Source organism: Nyctibius grandis, unplaced genomic scaffold, assembly GCF_013368605.1.
Source record: "Nyctibius grandis isolate bNycGra1 unplaced genomic scaffold, bNycGra1.pri S41, whole genome shotgun sequence".
NCBI classification, from domain to species: Eukaryota; Metazoa; Chordata; class Aves; order Nyctibiiformes; family Nyctibiidae; genus Nyctibius; species Nyctibius grandis.
Genome location: NW_027167475.1, coordinates 110,915 through 138,144, shown reverse-complemented (window position 1 = coordinate 138,144; position 27,230 = coordinate 110,915). Strand labels below are relative to the sequence as shown.

The following is a 27,230-nucleotide window of genomic DNA, read 5'->3' as shown; positions in this document are numbered from 1 at the left end:
CTGCTGGCAATACTTTGCCTAGTGCAGCCCAGGATAACATTCACCTTCTTTCCCACAAGGCCACATTGCTGGCTCATGCTCAATTTGGTGCCCACCAGGACCCCCAGGGCCCTTTCTGCCTAGCTACTTTCCAGATGGGAGACCCCCAGCACATATTGGTGCTGGGGATTGTTCGTCCCCAGGGGCAGGACTTGGCACTTCTCCTTGTTGAACTTCATGAAGATCCTGTCAGCCCATTTCTCCAGCCTGTTGAGGTCTTTCTGGATGGATGCAAAACCCTCTGGTGTATCAGCCACTCCTCCCAGCTAGGTGTCATCACCAAACCTGCTGACAGTACACTCTGCCCCATCATCTGGATCATTCATGAACATTTTGAGCAGAACTGGACCTAGTATTGACCCTTGGGGTACACTGTTAGTTACTGGCTTCCAACTAGACTTCATATCACTGATCACCACTCTTTGGGCCCAGCCGTTCAGCCACTTTTCAAGCCACCTCACTGTCTGTTCATCTAGCCCTGACTTCAGCAACTTGTCCATGAGGATCTTATGGTAGATGGTGTCAAAAGTCTTGCAGAAATCAAGGCAGACAATATCCACTGCTCTCCCTTGTCTACGAAGGCACTCATTCAATTGGATAAGGTTATCAGGTCAGTCAAGCATGACTTCCCCTTGGTGAATCCATGCTGACTGCGCCTGAACATTTTCTTGTTGTTCGTGTGCCTGGAAATGATTTCCAGGATTAGCTGTTCCATTGTGTTCTCTAGGACCAAGATGAGGCTGACCAGCCTGTAGCTCCACGTTTGGCTGTGTCATTGGTGTCTACACAGAAGAGCAGCAGGGAACAACAGGACAAGGGCTGGAAAAGTTTCTGCAGCCTCTCAGCAATGCATCTTTTGAGCAAGGACAGCAGAAAGGGCTTGTTAGAAACTGCTAGAAGTTGCTAGCAGCTTACTGGGTATCACAGAAACTTGTGGCTCTCTTAACCTGGCAGCAAAAGGCCCCCTCAGCTTTCTCGAGGATTCCCAGGATTCCTCCAAATGCCTCCAGAAAATGTTTTCAGGACACTGCTGGGCAAAGCCCTGAGGAACTTGGTGCGAACTTGGTGTTCATCCCAATGTGAGTGGAAGGTTGGTCTAGAGACATCCCAAGGTCCCTTCTGTCCTGAATGCTCAGTATTTCTGTCACCACTGATGAGAGTTACCGTGATTTTTGGAGTTATGGATTCCTCCTCTGCATGTGGCTTAGCTCCAAGTATGGCATCCCCAGCACCAACCTCTGCTAGTGGTGTGATGTTGCCTCTTGGGCCCAAAACATTTTGACTTCTTAGTTTAATTGTGAACACCTACTTGTTGAGATCAGGCCCTCCTCACCTGTGCATGATGTCACGATGACAAGTGAGACTGACACATGCAGAACGACATGGCTGGAGGAGGATGATATTCTCACACCCCTGAAGTCCTTTGCCAATCCAAGAGAAGCCAACAGGACTGGAAGAACCTTAAACATCTCAGGCATTGATTTGTAAGGTAAGTGGGTGGGATGTCTACAGTGTGCAGGGAAACAGGCACAGGCATGGGATAGCATAGGACAGCCTGGGGTAGAGATGGCCAAGGGTGCTGCCAAGGCTGAACAGCACCAACAGAACTGAGGTCTTTGTCTCCTTGTCTATAACAGTTGTCTCTGTCACCACGGTCTATGAGTGTAGAGGGGTTTCTGGAGGAGACTGGTCACGTAATGAGCCCGATGTATGAGAGTATGGAGTGGGGGCCTAGCTGCGTGACAAGAGTCATGTAGTTAGTGTCAACAAACTGACCTTGGAGAGAAGAAATGAGGAAAAACAGCAGTTGAGCAAACAAGAATTGAGGGAGTAGCCCAGGGGAGTCGGACACGGAAGAGAAGAAACAGGAACTGGTGGAACCAATCAAAAAAGGACCAGTGGCAGAGCAGTAACCAATCAACACATCAAAAAAGAGTGTGCTTGAAGTGTGGACAGTAATATTAACCAATAGCAATGCACATGCTTGCAGCTAGGGACAGTACAAATGTATAAAAGGGACAGCCTCTGCTTAATAAAGCATCTTCACTTTGATTCACATTGGATTGTGTGGAGTCCAGTTTCTTCTCCTCAGATGGTGACCGCAACATGATACTGATTTAGTGGTAAATCGACGGCAAGTTTGGGGAACAGCCCAGAATGAGATACACCGGCTGGAGAACAGCTCAGCGGGACTGAATACCGGGCCGGGCCGGAGGACGACCCGCAGGAAAAGAAACGTACGTTGCAACAGGACACCCAGTGAGGTGAGCAGCCGGGGGAACGGAGATGGGCCAAAATATTTCTAAAGAAGAAAGTGCGATAGTAAGGCTTCTCCTACATATCCTCTCTAAGAGAGGGGTAAAATACGATGAGCATTTGCTCCAGAGACTGTTGATATGGTGTAAAAAGAATAATTTGCCAGCTATGGTGCAGACTGCTTTCAAAGTTAGTACGTGGCAAAGCACTGGAATTTCTCTGTTTGAGGCTGCCTCAAGGGAGGACAAGATCGCCACTGTGTCATTGATGACGTGGAGATTAGTTATAGACTCACTGGAGCAATTGAAGGCGGTCAGAGAGGAAAAGGCAGTGGCTGAGGTGGCTACAGCTCCTTTCACAGTGACTTTGCCCTCCGCGCTGCCAGAGCTCCCCCCCACCACCGCACAGAGAACAGCAGCGGAACATTGATCCTTCTACCATCCCGTTACCCGAATCTGAGACTAAGCCACCCTTAATAGACCTTTCTGAAGAGATGGAAGCGGGACATAATTGCTGCAGAGCCCGAGGGTTGGGAAAGTCAGGCGGTAGCGTGGAGGAGTTATCCATGTTGCAGCCAGTCCAGGTTACTGTGTCTGGCCCGGACCCGGCCAGGTTCTGGAGAAGATTAAGAGAGCACACACTTGCGGACGGTGATTTCGGGGATGCGTCTGCTATGGGTGGCGGGGTATTGGCTCGCCCCGTATATCGAGGGGATGGAAATGGCCCACCCGAATGGGAGCCATTCAACTGGGGAGTGATTTGCCTTAGACAAACAAATACAAAATGGGGCTGCTAAAGCAGCATTGTTACTACAGTTAGCGAAGGACAACGCTAACGAGGATTGCAGGAAAGTTATTGCAGGGATGGCAAATCGTAACCCCACCTTAACTGAGCTAATGGATGCTTGCGGGAAAGTAGGAACCACCACGTTTCAGATGGAGCATATAACAAAAACATTTGCGGCAGCAGTTAAGGTAATTCATCGTTGTTATACATGCGGGCAAGAAGGTCACTTTAAGAAAAACTGCCCTAAGAAGGTGAAGCTGAGTGGGAGAAGTAACTGTTTTGATGTGTCATCGCTGTGGGAAGCCGGGGCATTTTGTGAAGCAGTGCAGGTCTAAGTATAATGCTCAAGGTCAGCTCAAGGTCAACCAGTTCCAGGCCTAAGCAGTCAACTCGTAGCCCGAACCGCAGGGAGCGCCGGACTGGATGTTACCACAGCAACCGCAATCACAACAGAGAATAGCAGAGTGCATAAGATACCAATGAATGCCATGGGACCCATTGGAAACGGGTTAAGTGCACTATTACTCGGACATCCTAGTGCAACCTTACAAGGTCTATTTGTTTTACCAGGAGTTATTGATGCAGACTATACATTTTGGTTATTGATCTGAAAGATTTTTTTTTTTTTACCATCCCTTGACATGAAACTGACAAATGCAGATTTGTTTTTTCAATGCCTAGTAGGGACAACATGGCGCCTTGTCAACGATATCAGTGGACGGTATTACCGCAAGGCATGAAAAACAGTCCCACAATATCTCAATGGTATGCGGCAGAAAAAGGTACATGGTGTGGATTTAGAGACGCCAGTAAGTTTATATGTAGCCATTGCCAATTATCATCCCATGGGATTACTGGGCCAGTGGAATGAGTGCTGGCAGGATCCGCTACACGCTCTAGAGTGGCTGTTTTTATCCGTTCAACCACGAAAACCAGTGAGCACTCAGATTGAGCTGATATCGAAAACAATCACGAAAGGACGCACACGATGCGTTCAATTCACGGGCCGAGACCCCGGTCGACTGATAATTCCCATTGAACGCGACTATGTAAGCTGGTGTATGGCAAAGAGTTTACCATTTCAATTGGCCCTGGAAGGATTTGAAAGGCAGATATCATCTTCCCAGTCACAAATTATTACAAGTTCATTCAGAGTTACAAGTGATTCAAAAGCCTCTGGCAGCTGATAGCCCAGTACAAGGCCCCATGGTCTTTACTGACGGCTCTGGAAAATCGGGAAAAGCAGTCGCTACCTGGTATGACGGAAGGCAATGGCAGGAATTGGTGCATTTAGTACAGGGATCACCTCAATTGGTTGAACTTAGTGCTGCCATTGTTGCTTTCAAAACATTTTGGCATTGTGCTGTAAACAATGTTACGGACTCTGCTTAGGTAGCAGATATGGCGCAGCGTGTTGATCGTGCGCTACTCAAAGAGGTAAACTCAGACCAATTATTTTCGTTGCTAAAAATGCTATGAACTGTAGTGAACTGACGTATGCATAGGTATTATATCTTGCACATTCGCAGCCACACCGGTCTGCCAGGATTCATATGTGAAGGGAACACGTGTGCCGACGCCCTCGCAGCCCCCACTTGGACCCCTCCAGTGCCAGACCTAGTTCATCAAGAATTTCTGTCTAGCCAGTTTTTTCACCAAGGGACTCGGGTGTTAGTCCGTCAATTCAAGATCTCTTTTGCAGACGCGAAATCTATCACTGCCGCTTGTCCAGAGTGTCAGCGCCTAGGACCTGGACTGGTGTTTCCACACGGGGTTAACCCGCGTGGCTGCCAAGCCTTGGACCTGTGGCAAACGGACATAACACACATTCCCTCTTTTGGTCACCTACAATATGTTCACGTCTCTGTGGATACTTTTTCTAAGGTCGTGTGGGCATTGGCCCATGCCAGCGAGAAAGCAATTGACGCCATCTCACATCTGTGGCAAGCCTGGGCTGCCCTTGGGATTCCAGAACTTATTAAGACGGACAACTGGCCAGAGTATGTATCTGCACGCGTGGCCCAATTTCTCGCCTCCTGGGGGGTGGAAAATGTTACTGGCATTCCTCATTCCCCGAATGGCCAGGCCATTGTGGAACGAGTGCACCACACTCTGAAGCAACTTCTTGAAAAACAAAAAGGGGGAATGAGCTCTGAGCCCCCGCATGCTCACCTATGGAAGGCTGTGTACACATTGAATCATATAACTGTGCCAACGAGGAAAGAGTGTCCTGTAATTATCTCTCATGTTTTGTCTTTGCAGGGAGGCAATCCTCTTGTCAGGGCAAAGGTTTTAGCACGAGACCTGCAAACGGGAAAGTGGACAGGCCCGTCGGATTTAATTACCTGGGGACATGGGTATGCTTGTGTCTCCACAGATGCAGGGCCACGATGGTTTCCCACCAGGTGTGTTAAGCCTGCTTTGGATCCTGGAGCTGACAAGAGGACACTAACTGATAGTCCTTCCGCCGACACCTTGGGAGGGGAGTCACAATGTTTGGGTGACTCCGATGCGAAGCCTGAACCAGATGAAGCTTTGTGCCTCTTTAGCTCAGCCTGAACAACCCTTTCATACATGTCTAATGGAGATCCCCTTAAACGGATCTGAAAGTAAAAATTACTGAAGAGTTTAGTCCTAATTTGTGGGGATAGGGCTTGGCCAAGGTTGCCCAGTAAGAAGGTGGGAGGTCCGTGTACCATAAGCAAATTAAGTCTACTAATGCCTATGCGAAAAGTCATACTAATCTACAGAAGGCCAGGTAAAAAAGAAGTGTCGCTAACATAGGGATAAAATGTAACGATGCTGACCAAGGGTTGACACAACTGCGAAATTTATCTTGCTGGGTTGCAAAAAGAGCTAACCACACACCTAAAGTTTTAGAAGCGTTAGCCAATGATATAGATAGTATTCGACATGCTACCTTGCAAAATAGAGCTGCTATAGATTTTTATTATTAGCACATGGTCATGGGTCATGGGTTCTTAGATGACTGGCTGGGTCACCTAGGATTCGGGGGATGGCTGACAGGATTGATAAAGATGGGACTTATGGGATTGTTTGTAGTTTGTATCATCATTCTCGTGTTACTGTGTTTGTTTTCTTGTTTGCAAAGGGCCCTGCAACGGATGATAAACACGGCCTTTTTGGTTGAAAAACAAAAAGGGGGAATTGTGGGATTGGACTGGGCTGCTGGCGGCCCTGACCTTGAAGGAATTTAGCAAGAAAACAGGTGTCCTGGTTTGGCCTAAACCAGACCAATTTTCCTTTCAGTGATTTTTACTTTCAGTTAAGTCTCTTCTAAGTAACTGCACTTTCTGAAACTAACTGCATGTTTTGCAGACAGTGTCTGCTTTCAGGACTGATAACGCTCGAAGTTTGTAGTTATCACTGAGGCACCGGTAGGGATGTTATGCAGAAAGGCTCTTGCTGTACTTAGTCTTAGAGAAACCAAGGTCATTGCTAAATTCCTCACTGCTTATGAGTGAAGAGCCGAAGGGGGGGTCGCACCTGCAAGGAGGAGCGGACAGGGCAGGTGACCCAAAATTGACCAACGAAGGTATTCCATCCCATACACGTCATTCTCAGTATAAAGCAGGGGGATCACGAGGGTCTCGCTCTCTTTCTGCTATGGCCGGTGTCTGAAGAGGATTCTGTCTGTTTTCCTGCTCTCCCCGATCCCGATCCGTGCATCCCTGAATCCAGTTCTCGACCGTTGCTAGGCCCAGCCTGGGCTTTCCCGGAGCCTGCCCTGCAGTGCCAGTCGTGACGTGGCTGACTTCAGGGGAGTTCGATCTTGGTTTTGTAAATATATTTGTATATATTTGATTATTTCTATTATTATTATTATACTCTTTTTCATTATTATAGTTTATTAAAACTGTTTTAACTTTCCAACCCGGAAGTCTCTCTCCCTTTTCCCTTCCCTTTCCCTTCGGGGACAGGGGGAGGGTTAACAGAGAGCGTCTGCCACCGCTTTAATAGCCGGCCCAGCTTTAAACCGTGACAGATTTATGGGCGCCCAACATGGGGCTCGAGAGAAGCTCCGACGGGTTGCTCTGATAAGTCGAATCCCAGCTCCAGTGGGAGGAGACCCGGAGAGCTCAGCCAAGAGAGTATCAGATTTCTTCCTTTGAGATTTACGAGGGGTTGGAAATTAAAACAGATAGCTAAGATGGTAATGTCATTTGTGAGCCTTGTGTTACCTCTTCTCTTTATAAAGCTTGTTTTACAGTTATGTGTAATGATACCTTACTTGCCGTATGCGCTGTGTGTTAGTGCTTACGTGTGGTTTAACAGGGCGTGCTGGTCAAAATGTGTCGTTTCGGTATGGGTTGTGATACTGATTTATGTCGTGATAAACTGGGCAGTCATTATTCCGATCTCTTATCTCTATGATACAATGATGGGCAGCTTTAATCGCGAATCGGTAGCTGCGCACACCGGGCGTCTTTTAACTGATTTTGATAGTATCTGCTCCTTTTTTGCCAAGCTGATTCCTGCAAAATTCGAACAGGGCATGTTGTTATTTTTGGGTGTCCTGTATGTGTTACTGGTGTGCTATGTGATTAGATGTCGGTGCAGCAACAGCGGGAGGTATCATGCTGCCCCTGTAACCAGGAGAAAACACCGAAAGAAATCAACTAGTAAAGTGAAGGATGATGATTCAGAGGCTTCTAAGGCAGAGCCAGCACGGGACCCAGGTGAGGGCCCTTCTCAGTCAGAGTCAGGGCCTGACACAGAGGGGGGTTTCCTTGATCGTCTTTTTAAAGAAGGCCCATTACACAAGAAGGACAAGAAAGGTCCTTCTAAAGCAGAACAATCACAGGAGGACTCGGACTCGGAAGTAGAGATAACCTACCACTCCTCATCCCTGAAAGAACTGCGAAATATAAGAAAAGATTTTAGTCGTTATGACGGTGAGCCAATAATTACCTGGTTGCTCCGATGCTGGGATAATGGGGCAGATAGCATAGAACTGGATGGTAGAGAAGCCAGACAGTTGGGATCCCTGTCCAGAGATGGTGGTATTGATAAGATGCTTGCAAGAAGGTCAAACACTATCAGTCTCTGGAGGCAAATCTTGTCAGCTGTAAAGAGCAGGTATCCCTATAAAGATGATGTTATGAGCCACCTAAGCAAATGGACCACTATAGAAAAAGGTATTTACTACCTTAGAGAACTAGCTGTGCAAGAGATCATTTATAGACACCCATGGGAAATTGTAGATCCTGTAAATCCTGATGAAGTGGAATGCAACCGATCCGTGTTCAGGAAGGTTGTGAAGAGCGCTCCACCGACATATACCCATACACTGTCAATATTAGTCTGGGGAGAAGATGATATGGCACGTACCTAGTGTGGGCGAAATGGCTAACTATATGCGACAGTATGAAGATAGTATTTCTTCCCCACTGCAGGACCCGCAGTCTCGGCTGTGGAAAAACTGACTAAGGAAAACAAAGGACTCATTGAAACAACTGTCAGACAAACTGTCCACGGATCGAGAATAAACTTGACTCTCTACCTACACAGGCCCGCTGTTGCAGCCTTTAGGAGGCAACGCCCTCCTACTGGACCGGCTCAAAGGAAACGGGAACACGTCACGAGGTATCCTGTGGTTTACCCTGCGTGATTATGGGGAGGACATGAACAGATGGCATGGACAACCTACCAGTACCCTACAGGCACGAGTACGTGAGTTGCAAGCTAACAGAAATACCAGAGAGAATTTTTCTAGGAGGATGGCTGCTCCAGTTACCAATGAGCAGGACTCCAGTCAGGGTAGATGGGCCTCAATCCTTTTTTCCAAGAGTGAATAGAGGAAATGAAGGTCCAATCCCCGTGAGCAGCACGAATCCAATCTTTAATTAGAGGGGCCCTGCCTCTAGCCAGGAGGAGGAGAGGGATAACCGGATTTATTGGACTGTGTGGATTCGATGGCCTGGCACATTAGAACCACAAAGGTATCGAACCCTGGTAGACACTGGTGCACAGTGCACCCTAATGCCATCGAATCATAAAGGGACAGAATCTATCAGTATATCAGGAATAACAGGGGGATCTCAAGAGTTATCTGTGTTGGAGGCCGAAGTGAGCCTAACTAAAAATGAATGGAAAAAGCACCCCATTGTGACTGGTCCAGATGCTCCATGCATCCTTGGCATAGACTACCTTAAGAGAAGGTATTTTAAGGACCCAAAAGGGTATAGATGGGCCTTTGGTATAGCAGCTGTGGAGACTGAGGACATTAAGCAGCTGTCTACCTTGCCTGGCCTCTCAGAGGATCCTTCTGTTGTGGGGTTGCTGAAAGTTGAAGAACAACAAGTGCCAATTGCTACTACCACTGTGCACAGACGACAATATCGCACCAATCGAGACTCCCTGATCCCCATTCATAAACTGATTAGACAATTAGAAAATCAAGGAGTGATTAGCAAGACTTGCTCACCCTTTAATAGCCCTATATGGCCAGTGCAAAAGTCTAATGGAGAATGGAGATTAACTGTGGACTATCGCGGCCTAAATGAAGTTACGCCACCGCTGAGTGCTGCCATGTCAGACATGCTAGAACTTCAATACGAACTGGAGTCAAAGGCAGCCAAGTGGTACGCCACCATAGACAGTGCTAATGCATTTTTCTCTATTCCCTTGGCACCAAAGTGTAGGCCACAGTTTGCTTCTACCTGGAGAGGTATCCGGTACACCTGGAATCGATTGCCCCAGGGGTGGAAACACAGTCCTACCATTTGCCAAGGACTGATCCAGACTGCACTAGAAAAGGGTGGAGCTCCAGAACATTTGCAATACATTGATGACATCATTGTATGGGGTGATACAGCAGCAGCAGTTTTTGAGAAAGGGGAGAAAATAATCCAAATTCTTCTGAAAGCTGGTTTTGCCATAAAAAGAGGCAAGGTCAAGGGGCCTGCCCGGGAGATCCAGTTTTTAGGGATTAAATGGCAAGATGGGTGTCGCCAGATCCCGATAGAGGTGATCAACAAAATAACAGCTATGTCCCCACCAACTAACAAAAAGGAAACACAAGCCTTCTTAGGCGTTGTGGGTTTCTGGAGAATGCATATTCCAGATTACAGCCAGATTGTACGCCCTCTTTATCAAGTGACCAGAAAGAAGAATGATTTTCAGTGGGGTCCTGAACAACGACAGGCTTTTGAACAGATTAAACAAGAGATTGTGCATGCAGTAGCCCTTGGACCAGTCTGTATGGAACAAGTTGTTACAAATGTGCTCTGCACCACAGCTGGGGACAATGGTCCCACCTGGAGCCTCTGGCAGAAAGTACCAGGGGAGACTCGAGGTCGACCCCTAGGATTTTGGAGTCGAGGATACAAGGGCTCCAAGGCCAATTACACTCCAACTGAAAAAGAGATACTGGCAGCATATGAAGGAGTTAGAGCTGCTTCAGAGGTAATCGGTACTGAAGCACAGCTTCTCCTGGCACCCCGATTACCAGTACTAGGCTGGATGTTCAAGGGTAAGGTTCCTACTACTCATCATGCAACTGATGCTACATGGAGTAAATGGATTGCATTAATTACACAGAGGGCTCGAATAGGAAACCCTAATCGCCCAGGAATCTTAGAAGTGATCATGGACTGGCCAGAAGACAAAGACTTCAGAATGCCACCAGAAAAGGAGGTGACACGTGCTGAAGAAGCCCCACCATATAATGAACTACCAGAGGATGAGAAGCAGTATGTCCTGTTCACCGATGGATCCTGCCGTCTTGTAGGAAAGCATCGGAAGCGGAAAGCTGCTGTATGGAGTCCTATACGACGAGTCACAGAAGCCTCACAAGGACAAGGTGAATCGAGTCAATTCGCAGAGGTAAAAGCCATCCAACTGGCTTTAGACATTGCTGAACGAGAAAAGTGACCAAGGCTGTATCTCTATACTGACTCATGGATGGTAGCAAATGCCTTGTGGGGGTGGTTAAAGCAGTGGAAGCGAAGCAACTGGCAACGCAAAGGGAAACCTATTTGGGCTGCTGAATTGTGGCAAGATATTGCTGCTCATCTAGAGAAACTAGTCGTGAAGGTACGTCACATAGATGCTAGGCCACTCTCCATCATCTTTGCTAAGTCGTGGGCAACAGGAGAGGTGCCTGAGGACTGGAGGTAAGCAAATGTCACTCCAGTCTTCAAAAAGGGCAAGAAGGAGGACCCGGGTAACTGTAGACCAGTCAGCCTCACCTCCATCCCTGGAAAGGTAATGGAACAACTTGTCCTTGGTGCTGTCTCTAGGCACATCAAGGATAGGGGGATCATTAGGGGCACTCAACATGGCTTCACCAAGGGGAAGTCATGCTTAACCAACCTGATAGCGTTTTATGAGGACATAACCTGGTGGATAGATGATGGTAAAGCCGTGGAAGTGGTCTATCTTGATTTCAGTAAAGCGTTTGACACGGTCTCCCACAGCATCCTCGCAGCTAAACTGAGAAGGTGTGGTCTGGATGATCAGGTAGTGAGGTGGATTGTGAAGTGGCTGAAGGAAAGAAGCCAGAGAGTGGTGGCCAATGGGACAGAGTCCAGTTGGAGGCCTGTGTCTAGCGGAGTCCCTCAAGGGTTGGTACGGGGACCAGTACTGGGACCAGTACTATTCAATATATTCATTAATGACTTGGATGAGGGAATAGAGTGCACTGTCAGCAAGTTCGCTGATGACACCAAACTGGGAGGAGTGGCTGACACACCAGAAGGCTGCGCAGCCATTCAGAGAGACCTGGACAGGCTGGAGAGTTGGGCGGGGAGAAATTTAATGAACTATAACAAGGGCAAGTGTAGAGTCCTGCATCTGGGCAAGAACAACCCCATGTATGAGTACGAGTTGGGGACAGACCTGTTGGAGAGCAGTGTAGGGGAAAGGGACCTGGTGGTCCTAGTGGACAGCAGGATGACCATGAGCCAGCAATGTGCCCTTGTGGCCAAGGCGGCCAAGGGCATTCTGGGGTTTATTAGAAGGGGTGTGGTTAGTAGGTCAATCCCCCTCTACTCTGCCCTGGTGAGGCCGCATCTGGAATATTGTGTCCAGTTCCAGGCCCTCAGTTCAAGAAGGACAGGGAACTGCTAGGGAAGTCCAGTGCAGAGCCACGAAGATGATTAAGGGAGTGGAACATCTCCCTTATGAGGAGAGGCTGAGGGAGCTGGGTCTCTTCAGCTTGGAGAAGAGGAGACTGACGGGTGACCTCATTAATGTTTATAAATATGTAAAGGGCAAGTGTCATGAGGATGGAGCCAGGCTCTTCTCAGTGACATCCCTTGACAGGACAAGGGTCAATGGGTGCAAGCTGGAACACAGGAGGTTCCACTTAAATATGAGGAAAAACTTCTTTACAGTGAGGGTAACCGAACACTGGCACAGGCTGTCCAGAGAGCTTGTGGAGTCTCCTTCTCTGGAGACATTCAAAACCCGCCTGGACGTGTTCCTGTGTGATATGGTCTAGGTAATCCTGCTCCAGCAGGGGGACTGGACTAGAAGATCGTTTGAGGTCCCTTCCAATCCCTAACATTCTGTGATTCTGTGATTCTGTGTAATCCTGGGGTCAGTTTTGGGCCCCGCAATACAAGAAAGACATCGAGGTCCTGGAGCGAGTCCAGAGAAGGGCAACGAAGGTGCTGAAGGCTCTGGAGCACAAGTCTGATGAGGAGCAGCTGAGGGAACTGGGCATGTTTAGTCTGGAGAAAAGGAGGTTGAGGGGAGACCTTCTCGCTCTCTACAACTACCTGAAAGGAGGGTGTAGTGAGGTGGGTGTTGGTCTCTTCTCCCAAGTAACAAGCAAGAGAATGAGAGGAAACGGCCTCAAGTTGTGCCAGGGGAGGTTTAGATTGGATGTCAGGAAGAGTTTCTTCCCTGAAAGGGTTGTCAAGCACTGGAACAGGCTGCCCGTGGAAGTGGTGGAGTCCCCATTCCTGGAGGCATTTAAAAGGCACTCAGGGGCATGGTTTAGTGGTGGGCTTGGCAGTGCTGGGTTAACGGTTGGACTCGATGATCTTAAAGGTCATTTCCAACCAAAATGATTCTATGATTCTGTGATTCTATAACTTTCAGTGCTGCAAACTCAATATCACACAGAAGGAAGAGTGATGGCAGCTTCAGAGCCCTCAAAGTGGAGACACGGGCAAGTCCTTGAGGAGCAGCAGGTGAATCGGTCTGAGACCTGGTGCAGAAGACTGTTGTCCCCACTGTATGGACATGGAGCCCCATGGGAGCCCCAGAGCTGGACGCAGTACTGCACGTGGGGTCTCATGAGAGTGGAGTAGAGGGACAATCCCCTCCCTCAACTTGCTAGCCACACTTCTGTGGATGCAGCCCAGGATACGGTTGACTTCTGGGCTGCCAAACGCACATTGCTGGCTCATGTTGAGCTTCTCATCAACCATCAACCCCAAGTCCTTCTCCTCAGGGCTGCTCTGAATTCATCCAAGGTGTGTGCCACCTTCCTGCCCCCCCAGTCCCATTGCAACCTCTGATGGGAGTGGTGAGCCACTGGATTTAAGCGTATGAGTCAAGGGAGGAAAAGAAGCTCAGGAGGAGTCCCTCAGTGAAGATGGAAGGTGTGGTGTACAGAACCCTCCGTCCCTGGCCTTGCTCTTGGGGGTCCAGGTCCTTCTGATTGAGGCCCAGCCTGTGGAGGGGGTGAGGCCAGTAGCGACCCCCGCAGTGCGCTGGCACTGGGGCTTCTCAGAACCAGGTTGCTTGGGAATGAGACCAAAAGCTGGTGGTAAACTTTGTCTAAGGATGATGGCTCACCCCATCTGCAGCTGCACCTGGGAGGAGAGCTGTAGCTTCAGCAGGTATCCTCTGAGCCCCATCATCCAACGAGCTTTCTACTAGTGAAGTTCTCACGCATCCAGACTGCAATGTTCCTACTTGGGTAGAAGGGCATCATGGGAGACTCAAAAGCCTTGCCAAAGTCAAAGTAAATGGCTTCTGTTCCTCTTGCCTCATCCACATCTCTAAACAGTTCATCACAGATGGTGATCACATTGGTGAGGCGTGATTTACTCTGGGCAAATCCATGCTGATTCTTCCAAACCACCTTCTCATTTGTGATGTGCCCAGAAATGAGTTTCAAGAGACCTCCTTACGTGAGGGGTAGTACCAGAGACCGGAGGAAGTGAGGTTGACTGCACTGAATTTCTCAATATTGACCTTTGGGCCATGTTTGATGATGAGTGCAACACCTTCCTTTCACTGGCCACCTAGGACCTCTCCCAATCTCCATGATCTTTCTAAAGCTGATAGGGAGCAGCCTCGCAAGGACATCAGTCCCTTCTCTCAGCATCAGAAGATGCAGCCCTGCATGTCCATGGACTTCTACAGGCCAGGTTCTCTCCTGACATCCCTGACTCAAGCCTCATCAACGGTTGAACCGTATAACATGTCACAGGGGCCTTGAGACTGCGTTGCTGAAGGCTGAGGGACAGAAGGCACCCAGTACTGTAAGGATACACAGAGAATGTTTCTTCTTTGAATTCCTCAGCTAAAGGCCTCGCAAAAATTGGGATGAGAAGAAACTCATGAGTGGTGGAGTTGGCAGTGCTGGGTTAACAGTTGGACTTGATGATCTGAAAGGTCTTTTCCAACCAAAATGATTCTCTGATTGTATGAGAGGGAGGAACACGAACGGGGCAGGTGCACGAAACAACCCTCACCAGACTCGTTACCTGATGAGCCATCCAGCAAGTACAGGTGCCGCTCCTGGGATGACCAGCTTGGACTTTGCAACTGGTGGGCTTGTAAGTCAGGGTGGGGAGATCCTGAGCACTGTACTGGAAAGGGTGGCAGCTACTGGGGTGAATTGGGATCCCAGTGCCAGCTACTGGGGCCAGTGGGGGTTCTCAGTGCAGCTGGTGCAGCACATGGGTGTCTTGGCCACCAGACATTGGGGTGGGAATGGTGTGTTTCCCAAAAACAAGCTACTGTGAAGGCCTGGGATGAGTGAGGGGCTCAGTGCCAGTGTCTGGAGCAGGACCATGGGTGACAGCCCGTGTCCCTGCTGCTGGGGGGGCAAATATCTGCACCTTCCTCAAACCTGCTGTGCACTTGTGCACTCACCAGCAAACTTGAAGCTGGACCAGCCAGCGAGGAGGGGGTTGTTGGGTCTGTGCTGGGGAATCAGCAGCGGGGGTCAGGGGGACCCGCAAGTGTCAGGTGGCTGTGGGATGAGCGTGTCAGTGCTGGGTCAGTGCAGAGGCCGCCTCTTCTTTCCCACTCATCCCCCCCACATCAAGATAGGTGGAAGTGGGCAAGAGATTGGGAGGGGACATGGCCAGGACCTTCAAAGATCATCTACTCCAACCCCCCTGCCATAAGCAGGGACATCTTGTAGTCCATCAGGTTGCTCAAAGCCCATCCAGCCTCACCTTGAGCACTTCCAATGATGGGGCACCCACAACTTCTATGGGGCATCCACAACTTCTTTGGGCAACCTGCTCCTCTATCTCACCACCCTTACACACTAGATAACATCATGCTAGGCAATACCAAAGTGGGATCAAAGAAGAAGAGGTAGGGGGATATCTCTTAAGGTGGGTGTAACTCTGAAACTGTCTGGGCAGCTGGGAGGTGGTGAGGGTTTGCTTTTGCAACGTTGTTTATTGTTGTTGTTCCCTCACTTATTGAACCATCTTTATCTCGCCTGCCCAAGTTTTCGTGCTTAGCTGCTGGCCAGGCTCAAACCACCAGCCAGTGAGGAGTTTTCCTCCTCCCTCCTAGTCTGTGACTTTCACTTTCGGTCTCTGACTCACACTATTTCTCGGAATAGGAGAAGACGGACCAAGAGCACAGGAGAAAAGGCAGAGCAGGACCCAGGCTGCAGCAAAGCTGTTTCAGCCCAGAGCTGCTGACGAAGACAACGGTGAGTCCCTTCCCCTTATGCCCCCTCCGCTCCGCTCACCCTGCTGTTAGCACCCTTGCACAGCTGGGTTGTGGAATGACTCCTGCTCCCAGCAAGCTACAGGGACCCCAGCAAATGACAGGGACTCCAGCAAGTGACAGGGACCCCACCGGATTGGAGGAGAAAAAGATCCAAAGGTCTAATTGGGCTCTGGGACAGAGCAAGGGGAATGGGTGGGAACCCTCACCTTGGCTTTGCATGCAATTTAGACTTGCCTAAGCTTGGGCCCTATGCACTAACCTTTCGTCTGCTCCCTGCTGAGCTGGCAGTGCCCGTGACATGAGAGGCAGCCTCTTGTCCCACACTGGCAGCCCCCTTGGTGTTCCTGGAAGAGGTCAGGGCTTGTGAGGTCCTCAGAGAAGATTCAAATTCCAGACGTGGGCAGTGTCCGTGGAGCTCGGTGTTGCTGTAGCGAGTCCTGGGGCGTTTGGGAGGTTGCAGTGGGGCAGCCGCAGCTGTTGTGCTGCCTCTGTGTCCGTGGGGTTTACTGGTACCTGGCAGGGGCTGGGTGATGGCTGGGGGTTGCGTGGTTTGACCCCAGCTGGCAAATCAGTCCCACAGAGCTGCTCGCTGACTACCCCTCAGCGGGATTGGGGGGAGCGAATCGGAAAGGTAAAGGGAGACAAGTTGTGGGTTGAGATAAAGACAGTTTGAAAGGTAAAGCAAAAGCTGTGTGCACAACCAAAGCAAAACAAGGAATTCATTCACTCCTTCCCATGTCCGGGACACCAGGGCTCCGTCACATGTAACTGTTACTTGGGAAGTTAAACACCATCACCCTGAATGTCCCCCCGTTCCTTCTTCTTCCTCCAACTTTTATTGCTGAGCATGACATCCTGTGGTACGGAATATCCCTTGGGTCAGCTGGGGTCAGCTGTCCTGGCTGTGTCCCCTCCCAACTTCTTGTGCACCCTTTGCTGGTTTTGGCTGCGATAGAGTTAATTTTCTTCATAGTAGGTGGATGTGGTTTGAGGCTGAGTGGGGCTGTGAAGCGGATAACAGACGCCCTTTCCTTCCCCAGAGGGGAAAACGAAAAGATAAAAGGGCAAGAGACTTAGGGGTTGGAAAGTTAAAACAGTTTTGATGGGTACATGGCTGTTATTTTGTTGATCACCGCTATCAGGATCTGTCGATGCCCATCTTGCCATTTAATCCCTAAGAACTGTATATCCTGTGCGGGTCCCTTGACTTTGCCTCTTTGTATAGCAAACCAGCTTGCAGAAGAATTTGCATTATTTTCTCCCCTTTCTCAAAAACTGCTGCTGCTCTGTCACCACATACAACGATATCATCAATGTACTGCAAGTGCTCTAGAGCTCCACCCTTTCCAGTGCACTCTGGATCAGTCCTTGGCAAATGGTAGGGCTGTGTTTCCACCCCTGGGGCAATCGATTCCAGGGGTACTGGATACCCCTCCAGGTAAAAGCAAACTGTGGCCTGCACTTTGGTACCAAGGGAATAGAGAAAAATGCATTAGCACTGTCTATGGTGGCTTACCACTTGGCTGCCTTTGACTCCAGTTCACAGTGAAGTTGGAGCACGTCTGGCACGGCAGCGCTTAGTGGTGGCGTAACCTCATTTAGGGCATGATAGTCTACAGTTAATCTCCATTCTCCATTAGGCTTCTGCACTGGCCTTATTGCACTGTTAAAGGATGAGTGAATCTTGCTGGTCAGTCCTTGCTTTTCTAGTTGTCGAATCAGTGTGTGGAGGGGGGTCGGGAAGTGTCTGGATACGATACTGTCGCTGGTGCCCTATTGTGTTAGCGATTGGCACCTGCTGTTCCTCTACCTTCAGCAACACCACAAGACAAGGATCCTCTGAGAGGCCAGGCAAGGTAGACAGCTGTTTAATGTTGTCAGTCTCTACAGCTGCTCTACCAATGGCCCATCGATACCCTTTTGGGTCCTTAAAATACCCTCTGGTGAGGCAGTCCATGCCAAGCATGCACACAGCATCTGGGCCAGTCACAGTAGTATGATTTTTCCCACTCATTACCAGTTAGGCTCACTTCGGCCTCCAGTACTGATAATTCTTGAGATCCCCCCGTCACTCCAGAAATGCTCATTGGTTCTGTCCCTGTATGATTTGATGGCATCAGGGTGCACTGTGCACCAGTGTCTACCAGGGCTTTATAGCCTTGTGGTTCTGACGTGCCAGGCCATCGCATCCACACAGTCCAGTAAACTCTGTTATCCCTCTCCTCCACCTGGCTGGAGGCACGGCCCCTCTAATTCTGTTTGTTTGTGGCTGGTGGAGAGGGATTAGAATCCCATCTATGCTGACTGGAGATTGGCCCAGTAGAAACTGGAGCAGCCGCCTTTCTGGAGAAACCCCCTCCTGTATTTGTTTTACCTCGCAAGTCATGTACCAGTGCCCGTAGAGCATTATTGGGTTTTCCATCCCATCTGCTCAAGTCCTCTCCGCAGTCACACACGGCACGCCACAGGTCACCTCGAGGCGTGTTCTGTCTCTCTTGGGCCAGTCTTGTGGAAGGGCATCTTCTCTCGATGGCTGTGATGTGGGTCCGTGCAGGTGGCGAGTAGGACCTGTTCTCCAGCTCAGGCAATCTCTCAAACAATCTATCAGTCAAAGAAATTCTCAGATTCCTTCGTTAGTTTTCTACAGCTGAGACACAGGCCTGTAGGGGAGGGGAGAGGCTGTCTTCATGCTGTTGTATTTGGTTAGCCACATCACCCACAGCTGGTATCTCTCCCTCTGCTCCCCAGACCAATAGTGGCAGTGTGTGGGCATATGGCGATGGGGCACTCTGCACCAACTTCCGCAACATAGGTCGGCTGCACGGCATTTCGTCAGGGTCTGCAATCGTTTGTGGGTCACTATAGATCATCTCCTGCACAGCCAGCTCTCTCAGGTACCTGACACCTTTTTCCATGGTGGTCCATTTACTTGGGCGGCATACTATATCGTCCCTAAAGGGACACCTGGTCTTTACGGCTGACAAGAGTCACCTCCAGAAGCTGAGAGTGGACACCCTCCCTGGACACAAGCCACAGGGGCAGAGAGCGTGATCCTCGTGGTCCCCCAGCTTTAAACTGAGTATGACGTGGGTGGGATGGAGTACCCTGTTGGTCTGGTTTGGGTCACCTGTGCCATCCAATCCTCCCCACAGGTTCGACACTTTTATGGTCCGTTCCTTTGTGGAACAAAGAGACCCAACAGGGGCCCTGGTTTCCATGGACACAAGTGTGTGTGGTCAACTTCAGAAAGTACAGTCACTTAAAAGAAACTCAACTGAAGAGTCTGTCCTAGTCCAAAGCAGGGCACAAGTATGGGGCTGTGTTTTTAGATTTGTGCAGGAAACAATGTTGATAATGAAGAGATGTTTTTGTTATCACTGAGCAGACCTTACACAGCATCAAGGCCCTTTCTGCTTCTCACACCACCCCACCAGCAAATAGGCTGGGGGTTGTTGTGGTTTAACCCCAGCTGGCAACTAAGCCCCACACAGCCACTCACTGACTCCCCCCAGCAGGATGGGGGGCAGAATCAGAAGGGTAAAAGTGTGAAAACTCATGGGTTGAGATACAGACAGTTTATTAATTGAAATAACATAAAATAATAATAATAATAAACTGTAATGAAAAGGAAAATTACAAAGAGAGGGAAATAAAACCCAAGGAAGACAAGCGATGCAAATGAAAACAATTGCTCACCACCACCTGACGGATGGTCAGCCAGTGCCTGAGCAGCAGCCCTCGGCCAACCTGCTCCTTAGTGTTAGAGCTCAGCATGACATCCCATGGTATGGAATATTCCTTGGGTCCTTTGAGGTCAGCTGTCCCGGCTGTGTCCCCTCCCAACTTCTTGTGCACACCCAGCCTACTCACTCGTGGGGTGGCATGAGAAGCAAAAAGGGCCGTGACTCTGTGTAAGCACTGCTCAGTGATAACGAAAACATGTCTGTGTTATCAACGCTGTTTTCAGCACAAATCTAAAACACAGCCCCATACTTGTGTCCTGCTTTGGACTAGGACAGACTCTTCATTTAAGTTTCTTTTAAGTGGCTGTAATTTCCAAAGATGACCACACGTGCTTCTGGCTGGGTTGTGGGGAGGGGAACACCCACCAATGCATAGGAGGAGGAAAGAAGACCTTGGAGCCTTGCAAGGGCAAGCACCAAACATGTCCCCGTGAGAGGCACAGTGGAGGGTGAGAGGGGGTTTATGGGGTCGGGCATAAGAAATTAATGAAGCAATTCATAAGCAGCTCCCCTAATTTATCCACTAACATGTCCTTTCCTTGTGATGGTGTGACCCTCCTGTCATTGCTGTTGCCCTAGAGCCCTGTCTGAGGCCATTGCTGTGTCCCATACCCATTTTAGAATAATTAACCTCACAGCAAGCTTCAAACTGGTGTTCAGGACATAATGCAGAGTACTCGCATTGTCCCACTGGGCTTACAGAAACTGAGCTATTTCTGTCACCAGGCAAACGGGAAGGGGCCGTGCACGTCTGCTAAGTGTCAGCGTTGCCTTCACAGCATCACTTGCGAGGGGCAGAAAGAGGAGGCGTGGTGGAAGGAATTTGGTGCAATGCATGGTGTGCTTGTGAAAATGAAGTAGGATGATAATGACTGTCCCTGTTTGGACTGTGGGATGTCCCCACCTTGTTAACCACCCTGTCTCGCCGTCTCCTCTGCAGGCCGTGCTCGCTGTCAGCAATGGCTTCCAAAATCCTCATGCCAGTGCCTGTCTGCCTCATTGAGAACAGCCAGAGGAAGGGGCTGGTGGTCCAGCAGGAAGCCCTGCAGGTGCTGTCCAAGGTCACCCAGCCTGTGGTTGTGGTGGCCATCGCAGGGCTGTACCGCACTGGCAAGTCGTACCTCATGAACAGGCTGGCTCGTCAGAGGAAAGGTGAGGGAGGTCCCAGCACAGCATGGCCAAGGGACCCGGATTTTCCTACTCTGTCTTTAACACTGTTGAGACCCTTGCGTCCTCCCCACAGGTTTCTCCCTGGGCTCCAGCGTGCAGTCCCACACCAAAGGTATCTGGATGTGGTGTGTACCTCACCCTTGCAAGCCTGGACACACTCTGGTGCTGCTGGACACTGAAGGGCTGGGTGATGTGGAGAAGGTGTGGAAGAAGCAGAATGTCCCTTTGTGCATTCCCAGCACTTTGTGGAAGCTCTTGAGGGCCCAACCATGGTGATCAGAGTCAAGGTGTTCCCACCAGCTCTGGTGACCTTTGGCCTGTGTGCTGGGAAGAGCCAGAGGCCATGGGGAAGGAGGTCGGGGTAGATAAGTTTGACAGATCCTGAGAGGTAAGAGTTGAGGTTAAGGCCAGCTACAGAAAGACATGGTGATGTCATGGGGATGGGTCTCTGCAAAAACTGGTCTTGCCATGGCCTGTTGGTTAGGGGCATTCAGGGTGTGGGGATTCGGGGCTTTGCTCAGACTCAGGGGGTGTTGTTGGTAAGAGCCAAGGGTTGTTGTTCCAGGGCGACAACAAGAACGACACATGGATCTTTGTGCTGACCGTACTGCTCTCCAGCACCCTGATCTACAACAGCAAAGGCACCATTGACCAGCAAGCCATGGACCAGCTGCAGTATCCTTGGTGGGACAGCAGCACTGGGAACGCCCTCCTCTCCCGGTGTGGTGGGCTAGGGGTTGACAAGTCCCAGCTCCTCAAACAGATGCAGAACCTTCTGGTGGTGCCCAGTGATGTGCTTTGAGTCCTTAGGAGTCCCATGTCATGGACCTCAGGGCTGAGGGTTTTTCTCCCTCCTCCCTCTGGTGGTTCCAGGCCATTCTCTGTCCCTGCACAGTCTCCTCTCTTCCCCATGAAGTGCTGAGTGGTTGCAGGATGGCAATGCCCCTGCATTCAGACCTGAGGTCCCTGTTTCCTTAGCCAGATCTCCAGCTATGTGGTGAAGCTGTCTGAGCATATCAAGTTGAAAGCAGCACCCGAGAAGAGTGAAGATGAACTGAAGGATTCAGAAAAATTTGTCCTCTTCTTCCCGACTTTTGTCTGGGCTGTCCGGGATTTCACACTGCGGCTGGAGTTGAATGGGAAGGAAATCTCTGAGGACGAATACTTGGAGAACGCACTGAAGTTAAAGGCTGGTAAGGGAATGGTGCTGTGCTGCTGGAGATGTCCAGCCTCAGACACAGCAGCATTGGAGTGTAATTCAACAACAGCCAAAGCCTGGTGAACTTGCTCCATGTCCTCTTACCCCACAGGTAGCAGCCCGGAGATCGAACACTACAACCAGCCCCGGGAATGCATCCGCCAGTTCTTTCCAGGTCGCAAGTGCTTCGTTTTTGACCAGCCAGCAAGAAAGAGGGACCTGGACCACTTGGAGGAGCTTCAGGATGATGAGATCGAGCCTGAATTCCTGCAGCAGGTGGAGAAATTCTGCAGCCACATCTGGGAAAAGTCTCCACCTAAGACCGTCCGTGGCAGCCACTTGGTAACAGGGAAGAGTGAGTACTGCTGTGCAGAGGGTTGGATGGGCAGCAGCTCTTGGTCCTGTGTGTGGGGCAGGATCCAATGCAGAGTCAAATGAGGCAGGTGGGGAAAGGGAGAGCTTTTGTGCTGGCTGCTGTCCATGGCGCTGGACTTGGAGCTTCTGGATGTTGCAGGCAGGGTGGGAAAGAGTTAGGAAAAGAAGTTGAGGAAGAGTGTGGGAGGGAGGCAGCAGGGATATGGCAGGGCCCAGGGTGAATGGGAGCCTGCGTTTTGTTCAGGCTGCAGATCTCTCATCCTTGGTCCTCCTTGGCAGTGCTGGGGAAACTGGCAGAGACCTACGTGAAGACCATCGAGAGCGGGGCAGTGCCATGCCTGGAGAGTGCGGTGGTCGCCCTTGCAGAGACTGAGAACACAGCAGCAGTGAAAGCCGCTGTGACGCTGTATGAAGATCTGATGAAGCGACAGGTGAAGCTGCCCATGGAGACTCTTCAGGAGCTGCTGGAGCTGCACACCAAGTGCGAGCAGGAAGCACTGAAGCTCTTCATGGCACGGACATTTGAGGATAACATCTGCTACTTCCAGGCAGATCTCATAGTAGGTGATCCCCAGCCCAGCCAGAATTCCCCCAGGGACACCATCATCCCCTTAGCTCTGGGAAAATAGCATGATCCTGAGGGACAGGGATCTGCCTGCCTCCTGACAGAGGACATTGCTGTGTCCTCTCCAGAGCACACTCAGTCCCAATGCCCGCTCCCACACACTGCAGACTGGAAGCCGTCCCTGCTGTGCTCTCGCTTCTCCCTGGGTTCTAAAGCTCTGCTGCAACAGGGACGAAGCTCAGCCCTGCCCGATCTCTTGCTGCACCCAGATGTGTCTGTGCCCTGGCTCGAAGCCTGTAGCCTTCCACACCTCCCCTGTGCTGCTGACGAATTCTTGTCCCTGTGTTTTGTGAAGCCCGTGGTCCCTGGCATGCTCTCTGCCCCTGTGCACCTTGGTGCAGAGATGTCTGTGGGTGCAGAAGGCCCTCCCCATCTGTCACCTCCCAGCTGATTACCCCCCAGACTGGAGATCCCAATTCCCATGTTGACCTGGCTTGATTTTTGCCTAGCATGAGAGTGGTGGATGCAGCTCAGCCTGGGCTGATGCCTTCCCTCTGCATCTTTCCGCACAGCGCCAGGTACAGCAGGTCAAGGAGAAGTTCTGCATGGACAACGAGCAGGCGTCTCGTGTCAAGTGCGAGGCTGCTCTCAAGGACCTCTCCCAGGACATGGAGAGACGAATCAGTGATGGTGCCTACAGTGTGCCAGGGGGTTACAAGCTGTTCAAAGGAGACGAGCAGGCACTGGTGGGGAAATATCGGGATCTTCCTGGAAAAGGGGTGAAGGTAGGAGCAAGAGCAGCTCCCCTTCAAGGGGAGAGGCTCCATACCCCATCCCCTTCCCCCAAGACACCATTTCTCCCCAGCTGCTCTTTCTCCCCTTGACTCCTCTTCTACCTGTGGTCCTCCAGGCTGATGCTGTCCTGCAGGAGTTCCTCCAAAGAAAACAGGCTGTGGCCAAAGTCATCCTCAACGCAGACGTCTCCCTGACAGAGAAGGACAAGGAGCTGAAAAGTAACTTGTGGTCTGGAGAAATGCCACTGCCTGTAGAGGGGCAAGCATGATGGAGTGGGACAACAGGACTCCTTGGGGGCTTGTGCGCTCAGCTCCTACCCTTGCAAGACCCTTGTTTCTCTGTCACCAGGTGAGCAAGACCGGAATGAGAGAGCTGAGCAGGAGAGGGAGGTCCAGAGGAAGAAGGAGGCTGAAGAGAAACAGAAGGTGCAGGACCAGTTACGCAGCTGCGAAGACCACAGACTTCAGCTGAGAAAGAAGCTGGAGGAGAGCTGTGCGAAGCAGCTGGAGGAGCACCAGAAGATGATGAGCCATAAATCAAAGGTACCAAGTGGGAGAGTGCAGGGGCCAAGATGTGGCTAGCAGGGAGGAATGGCAAAGGGATCCCAGCTGGGTCTCTCCCCTTGCTCCTTGGTGACAACCTGCCTGTCTTCACAGGAGGAGAGTGCGTTGCTCAACGATGGCTTCTCTGACAAAGCCAACTACATGCAACTGGTGAACAGGAGACTGGAGCAGGAATATTGCACCACCAAGAACAGCTACATGTCCTGGATCAACATAATGATATCGATACTGATGGGGTTGGTATCTGTCGTATTTAGCTTTTTGAAGTAGTGGGGGATCTCTCTCAAATACTTTAACGCTCCTATTGTAACAAAGTAAGAGAGGTGTGTAGTGTCCCCACGTACAATTGTGAGACATTTTGAAAGCCCTTCATGCAAGATGCTTGCCATAGAGTGTTTTCATGCATGCCTCCTCCAGAAGATGTTCTCCCCTTCCCTCCCAGAGCACCTAGTCTCTCACTTCATCTGAAGGCCCGGGGAACATCAAAAGCCAGGGTGGCCTGGGGCACAGAAAGGCCATAATGGCGGCAGGTAGGTCTGGAAGCATTTTTCCATGCTCAGAACATGCCATTGGGGGATCTGACCCACTTCGTCTAGAGACCTCCGCACCAGGGCTATGGGAATCATGCCCAAGAGAGCTTTAAGCTCACATCCTACGGTCACACTTAATGCAGTAGCATGAAGTAGCATGAAGTAGCATGGAGGTTGTGAATAAACAGGAATCCACATGGTGAGCACTACGTGGTTTGCTTGGCATCAGCCTTGGGCAGAGTGACCCAGAAGGAGTGAGCCCATGACCCAGGGAGCAGTGGATGAAAGCCATCCTCTGCTATGTACCTATTGCCACCCTGGTCCTTAGCAAGGCTCTTCTCACTTTGAACTTGTGAGGGAGTTCTCCCCACAGGGCTGTTCTGCTCTCTGTTCACTCACCCCATCTCCATGCTGCTCCTCCTTTCCTTTCTTCAGACCGAGAACTCTCTGAGTGCCCCTTCCCAAGGGTGTCTGTGCTGACACAGCAGGAGATGGTTGTAGAGCATTCATGGGAGGTGTGTGTCCCATTGTACTGGTTTTGGCTGGGATAGAGTTAAGGTTCTCCTTAGACGCTGCTGTGGTTCTGTTTTGGATTTCTTGATAACACACCCCTGTTTTAGCTCTTGCTGAACAGTATCAAGACATTTTCTGCTTCTCACCCAAAGGCAAGTAGGTTGGGGGTGGGCAAGAACTTGGGAGGGGACACAGGTGGCACAGCTGACCCCAGCTGACCAAAGCCATATCCCAGACCATATGACACTGTGCTCAAACAATAAAAGCTGATGGAAAGAGGGAGGAAGGGAGGTTGTTTGGAGTTATGGCCTTTGTCTTCCCAAGCCACCGTTACATGTGATGGAGCCCTGCTTTCCTGGAGATGGCTGAACATCTGCCAGACGATGGGAAGTAGTGAATGAATTCCTTATTTTGCTTTGTTTGCGCACGCAGCTTTTGTTTTACCTATTAAACTGTGTTTATCTCAAGCTATGTGTTGTCTCACTTTTACCCTTCCTTTCTCTCCTCCATTCCACAAGCAGTTTGGGGCTTCTCTGTCTAACAGCTTTCACCCGTAACACCCATGGACAAAGGGGTTTCCGTCTTCCCTACAGGGATTTAAATCTTCAGCTGCACCATGAGAAGAAGCAGGGACACCAACTGTTGCAGTACCGTGAAGGTGTAGAGGTTTTTGAGTTCGTTATGGCCAGAGGGGCTGGTCCAAAGGCAGTCACCCCAGTGGCAGTAGCCCCTGAAATGACTTCCCTTCTGTGATGCCAATTTGTCGTGGCTGGGCAATTTAGACCACTTAAAGAACCACCGCCAAAGGTTTCAGCAAAAGTGGTTTTATAGAAATATGACGTTGTGAAAGTGCGATTTAACAAAGTTCAAGACAAGGTTCACTCTATTACTTACTGCACAAAGTATCTGACACTGATTCAGAACTACCAAGCAGAATCAAAGTGTAGCGATACAAAATCAAAGTTGCCAATACTAAATCTTAGCGCACTATAATACCAGGTTATGTGTGACATTGGTCACTCACCAAAGATCTGCAGTTGATAAGAGGTCTCTCTGCCTCGAGGAGTAAACTCAAGAGGTGTCCCAGCTCAAGGGGAGATCACCACCATGCAGGCAGCTGCTCAGCACAGAGAGCTCAAAGAAGGCTCACTCAGGCTGTCATACCAGGTCCTACACTTGGGTCACAGCAATCCCATGCAACGCTGCAGGCTTAGGGAAGAGTGGCTGACAGATGCCCATCTGAAAAGAACTTGTGGCTTTTGCTTAACAGCCATCTGAATATGAGCCAGCAGTGTGCCCAGGTGGTCAAGAAGACCATAAACATCCTGGCTTGTATCAGAACTAGCGTGGCCTGCAGGGCAGGGGAAGTGATCATCCGTCTGTATTCGGCCTGGTGAGGCCGTACCTTAAATCCTGGGGTCAGTTTTGGGCCCCTCACTACAAGAAAGACATTGAGGTGCTGGAGCGAGTCCAAAGAAGGGCAACGAAGGTGATGAAGGGTCTAGAGCACAAGTTTTACAAGGAGTGGCTGAGGGAACTGGGCGTGTTTAGTCTGGAGAAAAGGAGGTTGAGGGGAGACCTTCTTACTGTCTACAGCTACCTGAAAGGAGGTTTTGGTGAGGTGGGTGTTGGTCTTTTCTCCCAAGTAACAAGAGATAGGATGAGAGGAAATGGCCTCAAGTTATTCGGGGGAGGTTTAGATTGGATGTCAGGAAAACTTTCTTCACTGAAAGGGTTGTCACGCATTGGAACAGGCTGCCCATGGAAGTGGTGCAGTCACCATCCCAGGAGGTA

General features: G+C 50.2%; 1 protein-coding gene across 3 annotated transcripts; it reads left to right on the top strand.

Moving 5' to 3' along the window:
• Positions 1 to 15,855: 15,855 nt before the first annotated feature.
• LOC137677223 (guanylate-binding protein 1-like) lies at positions 15,856 to 25,903 on the top strand. Of its 3 annotated transcripts, XM_068424498.1 has the most exons (12): positions 15,856 to 15,964; positions 18,733 to 18,878; positions 20,668 to 20,879; positions 20,971 to 21,098; positions 21,463 to 21,572; positions 21,888 to 22,090; positions 22,208 to 22,450; positions 22,750 to 23,030; positions 23,608 to 23,820; positions 23,946 to 24,048; positions 24,179 to 24,372; positions 24,487 to 25,903. In XM_068424498.1, the coding sequence occupies exons 3-12, from the start codon at positions 20,687 to 20,689 to the stop codon at positions 24,661 to 24,663; spliced, it is 1,845 nt and encodes a 614-aa protein (XP_068280599.1). In that variant the 5' UTR covers positions 15,856 to 15,964; positions 18,733 to 18,878; positions 20,668 to 20,686; the 3' UTR covers positions 24,664 to 25,903. The 3 variants fall into 3 exon arrangements, with proteins under 3 accessions (XP_068280599.1, XP_068280600.1, XP_068280598.1); XM_068424499.1 differs by lacking the exon at positions 18,733 to 18,878 and having other exon boundaries at positions 23,608 to 23,781; XM_068424497.1 differs by lacking the exon at positions 18,733 to 18,878.
• The last annotated feature ends 1,327 nt before the right edge of the window (positions 25,904 to 27,230 follow it).

What these genes read in the sequence shown, in the direction of transcription:
- LOC137677223 (XM_068424497.1), top strand. Translation starts at nt 20,687, where the DNA reads ATGGCTTCCAAAATCCTCATGCCAGTGCCTGTCTGCCTCATTGAGAAC. An exon ending in GAAGGACAAGGAGCTGAAAA is followed by an intron (nt 24,049 to 24,178) that starts GTAACTTGTGGT and finishes CTCTGTCACCAG; the next exon opens with GTGAGCAAGACCGGAATGAG. An exon ending in TGATGAGCCATAAATCAAAG is followed by an intron (nt 24,373 to 24,486) that starts GTACCAAGTGGG and finishes CTGTCTTCACAG; the next exon opens with GAGGAGAGTGCGTTGCTCAA.